This window comes from Papaver somniferum, chromosome 3, assembly GCF_003573695.1.
Source record: "Papaver somniferum cultivar HN1 chromosome 3, ASM357369v1, whole genome shotgun sequence".
In the NCBI taxonomy this organism is placed as follows: domain Eukaryota; kingdom Viridiplantae; phylum Streptophyta; class Magnoliopsida; order Ranunculales; family Papaveraceae; genus Papaver; species Papaver somniferum.
Window position 1 is genome coordinate 115,008,182 of NC_039360.1, and position 9,464 is coordinate 115,017,645.

The following is a 9,464-nucleotide window of genomic DNA, read 5'->3' on the forward strand; positions in this document are numbered from 1 at the left end:
CCGAATAAGAATCTGAAGATGGGGTTTATCTACGACTACTTTAGCCCCGTTTCAGAAAAAGTGATACTTTCGCCTTGTTTCAGAAAAAGTGATACATCACTTTTCCTAAAACGGAGCGAAAATATCACTTTTCGTAAAAAAGAGTGAAAGTATCACCAACCTGAAACGGAATGTGAAAGTATCACTTTTTCAAAAACGGAAATTTATTCGATCCATATACCAAAATATGGTTGCATGATGTGTTATGCATCCTTTGTGGTGGTTTGCATTGGCTATGCATTCATTTTTCGAGAACTGTGCCTAAAGTGAAAGTATCACTTTTCTTGAAACATAGGGAGTATTATCGTTTTATTAGTTGCAACAGAAAATTAGGTGATGCATAAACCAAAATATGACTACATTATTATGTATTCTTTGTGGTGGTTTGCATAAAATGACAAACACCTCCGAATTTCACAAAAACTCTTATTTTTTGGGTAATTTACATTACCTCCCCTGTAAAGATTGGTAATTTGCATTACCTCCCCTACAAAAATAAAATTAGCAAAGCCTCCTCTCGTCAATAATTCCGTTTATTCCAAGTCAGCTGACTCAGCACTAACTTACACGTGGTTTTTCGTAGGGGAGGTAATGCAAATTACCAATCTTTACAGAGGAGGTAATGTAAATTACCAATTTTTACTGGGGAAGTAACACAAATACCCCAAAAAAAATAAAAATCACGTGTAAATCAGTGCAGAGTCAGCTAACTTGAAATAAACGGAATTATTGATGAGAGCAGGTTTTGCTACTTTTATTTATGTAGGGGAGGCAATGCAAATTACCAATCATTACGGGGGAGGCAACGGAAATTACCCCAAATTTGATATTGTTGTTTATATTTGTTACGTAGATTTTTATAATAGTTGGACAAAAAGGGAGAGGCGTTTTCGGATTCTGAGGTGCACACGACCAAAAAAGAGTTACTACCAAAAAAATCCAATCTTCTAAATCCAATTGATCACTTGTAGATTTTACAAAAAAAAAATCGTAATATAAGGTCCTCCCTCACTCGGCCCAATTATATACGACCTAAGTGAAAATCAACAAGATTACTCAAAAAAACACAATACAATTAAAGCTATTGCTTTAGCTTTGACATACACAAACAAAAAAAAAAAAAAAAAACCAAACAAACTGTCAGTGAATGATCTTTAAAGTGTACTGGTAAAAAGTTCAAAAAATAGAGAACAAATGATCGATCGATCAATGGTGAAAAAAATTCTCGGTTAAGTAATGTTTTATATCGCCAACCATTCATCTCTCTCCCTCTTCCTCTTCTCGTCTCATGTCTCCCAATTCTCTTGTGATGGGAAACATGATATTTTGGTTCTTCTGGAATAATAGGATGCTTCACTAAACCTAAAACACCAGAAAAACACAAAACAAATTACAGGTACAAGTCGAACAGCCAGTTACGTTCCTCCAAACTAAACAACAAAAGAAATTATATGTAGATGGATATCATAATTCAAGAATACCTTTTAGGAATAAAAGGGCGTTCAAAATATGGCATTGGTTGAGCTCTTGGAACTAGCTCCTTCCTCAACCTCTTGACTTCTTCCTCTTCTTCCAACTAAAAAGCAGAAACCAAGAAGATTGAAAGTATTACTACATGGCATCAAGACATAATTTTATTTTATTTTTTACTACAAATCAACCAAGACAATATGGTTCAAAGTTTCTGATATTTACCTTCTGTTGCCTATCTTTTTTCCATTCTATGCTGTTCAAGTAAGCTTAACTTCTCCGCAACCTGAAAATGTCACATGAAAATCAGTTCTTATAATATCACATGGATTATTAAAAGCACGAAACCGTTGTTGAGGATCATATAGCTTAAGATAAGAAGTTGGCAGCTTACCTGAGTATCAAAATCAGCACGCTCAACTGCTCGCACATCACTGTGAAGTTTCAAGTCGATGGGCCTCGTGATGTCTTTTACTGGTGGCTTTATCAAATGTTGAAAACACAGAAACTACACTCAGCATTCACAAAAACATATGCTTGCCTTCTAATTTGAATTTAGAATACATCACAATGGTTCTTCCTGAGCTAAATACAGTAGCAATTGAAAGTCTTAGTTTATAATATACACCTAAGCAAATTACGCCATTTACTAGTGTAAATTCCATATGTCCATCTCTATCATTCATATTTCTACCTGAGCCTAAGATCATTAAGAAGCCTAAGAACTCGCTTAATATGTAACACATTTACTAATATGTCTATCTCCTAAGCCAAATAACAATAACAATTGCATAATGGAAGTTCCAGATTACAGTAAGCGCTCAACGAAATACCCGTTTACTAATGCGAACTTTAGATGTCCATCTCTAATTGAACATGGTAAGTCGATTTACTAGAGTGAGTTTTATATATCCATCTTCTGAGACAAATAACAATAACAATCGGATAAATGAGGTACTATGCTACTGCGAAATTCAATTTTCCCATTTACTATTGCGAATTTTGTATTCCCATCTCCAACAATCAAACCATACCCAATTGTGCAACTAAAGATACTATGTAGTGAACGATTTTCCATACAAAATCTACTTCTATATCATTGTATTAAGATCATTAAGAAGCCTACAAACTCGCTTTGGCATACCTCTGGTTCGGCTGTTGCCCGTGGACGGCCTTGCGCAATGGGTATACGTTGCTTATCCTCTTCTGTAAGCATTTCTTGTACTTTCTTTACGAATACTTCTTCTTTATGTTTTCCTCTTTGCTGAAAGGACAATTACCCATTAGTAACCTGTATTCCTTTGAAATAAAGACTGGGCATCAAAATAAAAAAAATTAATCCCTACTAGTTAACAATCAAAGATCATTATTGATTTATACCTCAGTTCTAAGCTTGAATGGTTTTTGACTATTGAATTTAAGTTGTTTTTTCTTCCATCTCCTTACATCAGATGCTCCAGAAGAATCAGAACTCTGCTAGTAGGCCGAAACAAATCACATCTATAGTTAAATACTGAAATACTAATATCACATTCAGCATAAAACCAATTATGAATCACAATTGAAGTACTAATATCACTCAGCATGAAACCAAGTACAAACTCATTTGCAATTCCTCTCAACGGCAGCATTTCCAGTTTCAAATTGCAATTTCATCATTTTTCTCTGTTGAATTAGCTATAAATCAAACCCAGAAACATCACCCATCAAAACCACTTCCCATGAACATCTCCATTTTGTCTTCTTGGCTTCAATTCACTGCCAACTTCAGATTCGACTCAAACCATAATCATATCCATCAAAACCCATCTGCAATCAATAGCATCCACCCTCGATTCCAACTCGAACCTGCTCTGCAACATACTCAAAATCATTATATATTTTTCTTCATTTCAATTTCGATTCATCATTTTTATTAATGGCAGCAACAAACCCTAATTTACCATTTCTTCCTTAACCACAGTTCCATAGCAACAACGACATCTTCCCTTCTGATTTCCAGTCCAACCAGATTCAACCACCAAACCAATCTGATTGAATCTGCTGATGAAGAGTGGTGGTGGTGATTGAATCTGTAACAGTGAGATTGAAGGAGGTGGAGGAGAGTGAAGAGAAAGACAAGAAAAGAAAAAGAAATTAGTTCACTCTGTTCCTCAATACGAATTTTGGATGGTGGTGAGATGATGGTGGTGGAGATGGTGGTGGTGATGGTGACGGTGATGGTGGTGGACTAAAGAAGAAGATGGCGCAGTTTCGATATGAACTTGGAGGAAGAAAAAAGCTGGAGGAGAAAGAAGATGAACGAAAAAGAAAAAACTATAAACTTTGAGGTGTCCGAGATTTGAACCCGCGACCTTTAGTTCATTTAACAAAAATCCAGCTACATGAGGAGCGTTCTTGGTTTTTCAGCATGCACCATTTTCAATCTTTTTGTGGTAATTGATCACTTAGATTTGATAAAAAAGTGGCCATATAAAGGTCCTCCCTTGCTTCGCTCGGTCGGCCCAATAAATGAACCGATTGTGAATTCAGTGTATTTTACGTGAACATCCAAGTGAAGGAATCGACATATGTACATCACCAACAAAAACCGATTTTGGTCACGTACCCATCGCGTCAAAAATTTACTACAATCGGATTATATGGTGATGAAAAATAACCGATTATGATACCCAATTTGGGGATTTTACCCAGAATCGGTTTATGTGGTTATATTGAATAAACCGATTCTGGGAATTTATTTTGAAATTTTTTTCCTTTGTGGATGATCTAGACATGCAAATAGATGTTTGTGGATCATTACAACTCATACCTGTCTATTTGAAGCATTATCACCTTCTTCTTCCCGGAGATATTGTTCTTGTGCTTGAATAATATCCTCAAGCATTATTTGGTTGTCGCGCTCTTCTTCTTTCAACAAATTATCCAATTTGGTAGGATCGAAATCATGATTATCTGATGCACCCACTTCTTCATCACTACTAGAGTCTTCAACACAAACCCTAGTTTTTTATTTTTTTCCCCTCTACTTCTTTTTTCCCTGCAAACCTTAAAAGAGGAAATGAATTTCTACTATAATCCTAACACTATAATCAAACTCAAACACTAATTAATTTAACTAATACTAACTTAATTAATCATCACTAATGTATAAGGGTATATTAGCCATTAACATAAATAAGAGGATAAGGGGTTTCTAGAGATTACTTCTTAATGACCCTTTTCGTTTTTTAGTCGTAGACCCAAATTAATCACAGTAGGCCCCAGTTTAGCCAGGAAACAGAAACCATGACAGAAAAGGGGAATAAAGAGAGATGTGAGAAACCGAACCGATTACAATTAATTTGCGTGTAGCCTTGTGTTTGGTCAATTTTTTTATAAGTTTCATTTTTCTTCCTGCCCCCTCCCTACCCGACAAATTTGAACTGTGAAGCTGTTTGTTTAATGGTGTTTGACTGAAATCTGTAATCAATTTGATTGATGATCCCAAGTTTGAGCTTAATTTCATGAAATTGTGATTTCCAAAAAGCCAATTTCAGTTTCTCTGCACAAACATTGTGACGGACAAACTCACCATTTTTTCATCATTAAGGGACTCCTCCCTTTGGTCGTCGTCCAATAAGTGGAGTGATAGATTAGTATTATTATAATAAATATGCAAAATTTGATAGCCATATTTATATTCATTAGATAGGTGTTTTAAAATGCTTTCCGATGATATAAAGTTTACGAAAATCCGTTGTATAGTTTGAGAGATAAATCATTTCTAAATTTACTAGTAAATTTTAACTAGGTCATCTAATTAGGGACGGAGGTAGTAATTTTTATTAAAATTATTTATTAATGGAAATATGTATCATTAGATTAACTAAGAGGACATTTATAATGAAAATTTAATGAATTATTCATTATGAGAAATTAATGAGACACTAATTAATAAAATACTCATAATATTTTTAAGTTGAACAAACCATAGTCATTGATTTATCTTCTCCCTAGACAAATCTGGACCTCTCTTTATCTTGCCTAACTTGTCCAAACCTTGTTTTGTATTCTAGAAAATTACCGAAAATTCTTTAATTTATCAACAATAAAAACAAAGGCAATATTAAACAACAACTGATTTTTTAAAAAATAATACCTTTGTACAATAATACTAATTTTAAATTTTAATATTATCTATATACTTATTTATTTAATACTAAAAAATACATCATTCTTAAGCACAATAAAATACACAACAACTTTCAGAGATATGTATGTTATAGTCATTTGCTATAACAACAATAGTTGAACCTGATATTACGAAACAAAATTGATTGCTTGGCTCTAACTTTGGTTTATGTTTTGCCAAACATCAATTGTTTTTTGTACATAGCTCAGCACAACAACACACATTAGAATCATGTTGTTATTCCTAAGCATCAGTTAGTAAAAATATATTTATTATCATTGTTGATAGAATAAATTATTTATTACTCCCTCCGTTCCATTTTACTTGATGTTGTAGAGTTTTTCACGTAGATTAAGAAATAACATAAAGAGTAAGAAATAACATAGAGAGTAAATTGGGGAAAAAGGTTCTGATAGCGATGAGAGAGGGGGAGCGAGAAAAAAGGAGTGACTATGGGGAGAAAAAAATTCTTGCAACTTGATAAGAAAAGTTTTGAGATCTCTATAGAATCCATGGGAAACAGGGAGATGATTAAGATTCTTGAACGTGGATGGGAAGGTTTAAGAGCTTGGGAGATTTTTCCAGAAATAATTATCTGGTGGTTGATCTGGGTGTTGAAAAAAGTTTTCAAAGGAAAGTACAAAAAAAAGAAAACGGGGGAGATGGAAGGAGATGATCTTTTCGTTGTTAAGGTTCAGGATAACCAAGGAGGGGAATATATTCGTATTTCTAGATTTAGAAAGGGGGATGAATCTAAGGCATACAGTATTTGTGTGCCAAGTGGAGATAACAGAAGGTGTTGGTCGAAGTGAAGCTCTGGATTTGTGTATGGAGAGGCAAGGCTTAAAAATGTTAACACAAGAAATACCAAAGGATAAAAATTTTCTGGAAGTTCTAAATTCAAAAAGTTAAAGACTCAAATGGACATGGGTGGTCAAAGTGAGTAAGAAGTTGAGTTGGAATCATGTGGCTATGCTGGTTAAGAAGGTATTGGGGATTAAGAGATTCATGATCATTCAAAATATATCATCAACTACAGCTTTGTTAACTTTAGATGAGATGGACTGGAAGAAGATTTGGGTGCCAAAAAAGTGGAGATATCAAGATGTAGATCTTTGTTTATCCCAGTGGACTGGTGACTTTGTTCCAAATACAATTCAGTCTTTGCAAAGCAAGGAAGAAGGAGAGTATCAAAAGAAAGGTAGGAAGGATGTTAAGAAGGTAGTAGGTCATTCTTTTCCATTGTCTAAAACCTCAGAGACAATCAATGGTTTAAGATTAGAGTGCTGGATCAAAAGTTATGGTCCTCTGGAATATTATCCAACATAGGCAATGAACTCTCTCTTGGCAAATTTGAGAGAATAGTTACAGAGACATTAAGAAGAGAATGATCTTTTTTCTTCAGAGTTGTGGTGTTGGGTGAACTCAGCAAGGTGCCAGCGGTGTTGGTAACGGTGGTGGAGGGGAAGAAGGTGGTGCTGACGGTGGAGTGGGATCCGTTTTATGTGGAGGAATTTTTGCTAGATGAAGCATATTACGGTAGATAATTAAGGGAATTTGATTTTTTTTTTTGCGGAGATATTTCTTCAAAAGAAATTCAAAATTATGTTGCATTGAATATGAAAGCGAGAAAGAAGGGTGTTATGGGGCCGAGCTTGGAAACGGGACAGGAGAATAAGGCTTCTTCAAGGAAATCATATGATGTAATTTTGGTGGAAAATAATATTGGTGGTCAAGTTGACCAACTGGTCTTATTTGGTCAAAACTCGAACGTTGGAAATTCGAATTCAAATTTTCGAGTGGGCGATAACTTTGAGACAGGTGAAGAGAGAAGTGAGAATGGGGTGTTGGAGATAGAGGAAGGAGAGATGGTTATGAGTAAAAAAGTAGTGGAAATCAATTTACTCTGTGAAATTTAAAATAAAGTAGTGCAGAAGTTGGGAGATATTCAACTTTCACACACAGAGAGTATGGAAAAGGTGATGGAAGCTGCTGAGCTTATGATGTTACATTGTTGCTCTTATGGAGGAGAACATGAGGGAGATAAGCAATTGCTTAAGAAGGTGGTGTTGAAGCAGGTTATGAAGTATAAAGAAAGGTTTAAGAAGATTAATGAGCAGAAGAACAAGGCAGCTATGAAAAGAATTGCTGAGGATTGGGAAAATGAGTTACCTTTAATTGAAGTTTCGCCTTTGAGAATTGGAGGAGTGGAGAAAACATCTGAGAAGTAATTAATGGATTATAAAATTATTTCATAGAATCTTCATGGGCTAAACTCTTTTGAGAAAATTACTGCTTTGAAAAATGCTATTTTCAATCAAAGGTGTACAGTTTGTTTGGTTCAGGAAACTAAGATGATGAAGATGAACAAATGGCTGATAAAGCAATTATGATATGATGAGCATTTTGATTGGGATTATTTTTTCTGTTGGTAATAGTGGCAATAGTGGTGGGATGTTAACAATTTGGGATTCTTCTAAATTGTTGAAGGAGGATGTTAGAAAAGGAGTAAATTCAATTTCAAATGTTTTCACAGCTAAGGCTAATGGGGTTAAATGGGCAGTATGTAATGCATACTCACCATGTGAGTATAATGAGAGAGTTATTTTCTGGGATGATCTGAGGGAAGTAAGACACTGGTGGGGAAGACCAATTTTTTTTGTAGGTGATTGGAATGCATTCAGAGTGATGATGAGAGAAATATGGGTGAAGCTGATACAAGAAACTCTATTTTTCTCAATAATTTCATCTACAATCAAGAATTGGTGGATTTGCCTTTGGTGGGAGGATCTTATACTTGGTCAGATATGCATACAGATCCCCTTTTGTGCAGGTTAGACATAATCCTTTTAAGTGTGGACTAAGATATTTTGTTTAATGAAGATGTTCAGATTGCTCTAACTAGAGTAATATCAGATCATAAACCAATTTTATTAGTGACTGTTAGAGCATAGCTCGGTCGACCTCGCATGCGTTTCTATATCAAGCATGTTTGTCAATGTTAGTGATCAAAACTATGAGTCTTGATTTCCAGTATACATAGCTAAGTCTCGGACTAGGATAGAAAAGTGTAGTTGATCTCAAGGACTTCATGGCGATTCATCATACAATGACGAAGATCTACTCAAGGAACCGTGAAACTGCATCAACAAAATGGTATGTGGAGACTTGAACTTATCTATCACTCAAAAGTCTATCTATTCTATCTCCTACTTCTTATCAGACAAAAGTCGTATGCTATATAGACTGGATCATACACATTTGATATTTCGAGCCGAGTATATCTCGCCTATCTATATCTCGAAATCATGTGTTGGTAAAGCGTTTCGCTTTGATCGGGTTTATCTTCACCTAATGACGAAAGTCATAATGTTTCAATCACTTTGAAAATCGCTTTGACGAGAAATAGTGTAACAACTATATAACGTCCTCTAAGAATGTTTCAATGGTTGGAATGAGAGTTTAGGTCAATATAACCAATGATGGATATAAGCATTGTGTGGTAACACATATGTGCATAAGTCCTATTCCTTAATCCGAAGTTTGTGAACTTTGTTGATTGAGAGAAACCGGAGGAATTGGCTTTTCCAAATCCGCGAACTGACGGAAGTTCTCTTAACGAGAATTTATGCTGGGATTTCCAGAAACTCGTTTGCGTGTTTAGTCCGCGAACTCAGTACGCGAACCTAGTCGGCGAACTGGCGGAAGTCTCTTTGCCGAGATTTTCTGCTGAGTCTGGAAAACTCTGTCGGTTGCCTTAAGTCCACGAACCTGTTTGCGA

The 9,464-nt window shown here is 35.2% G+C and overlaps 1 protein-coding gene across 3 annotated transcripts; it reads right to left on the bottom strand.

Moving 5' to 3' along the window:
- Nucleotides 1–976: 976 nt before the first annotated feature.
- On the bottom strand, nucleotides 977–3,887 carry LOC113357103 (protein TPX2-like). 3 transcript variants are annotated; one of them, XM_026600375.1, is made up of 8 exons: nucleotides 3,453–3,887; nucleotides 3,108–3,357; nucleotides 2,890–2,982; nucleotides 2,654–2,773; nucleotides 1,904–1,990; nucleotides 1,735–1,795; nucleotides 1,521–1,615; nucleotides 977–1,401 (listed from the first exon to the last, which is right to left on the bottom strand). In XM_026600375.1, the coding sequence occupies exons 2-6, from the start codon at nucleotides 3,138–3,140 to the stop codon at nucleotides 1,745–1,747; spliced, it is 384 nt and encodes a 127-aa protein (XP_026456160.1). In that variant the 5' UTR covers nucleotides 3,141–3,357; nucleotides 3,453–3,887; the 3' UTR covers nucleotides 977–1,401; nucleotides 1,521–1,615; nucleotides 1,735–1,744. The 3 variants fall into 3 exon arrangements, 2 of the variants coding, with proteins under 2 accessions (XP_026456160.1, XP_026456159.1); XM_026600374.1 differs by having other exon boundaries at nucleotides 3,108–3,362; XR_003363453.1 differs by having other exon boundaries at nucleotides 3,112–3,882.
- Nucleotides 3,888–9,464: the final 5,577 nt, after the last annotated feature.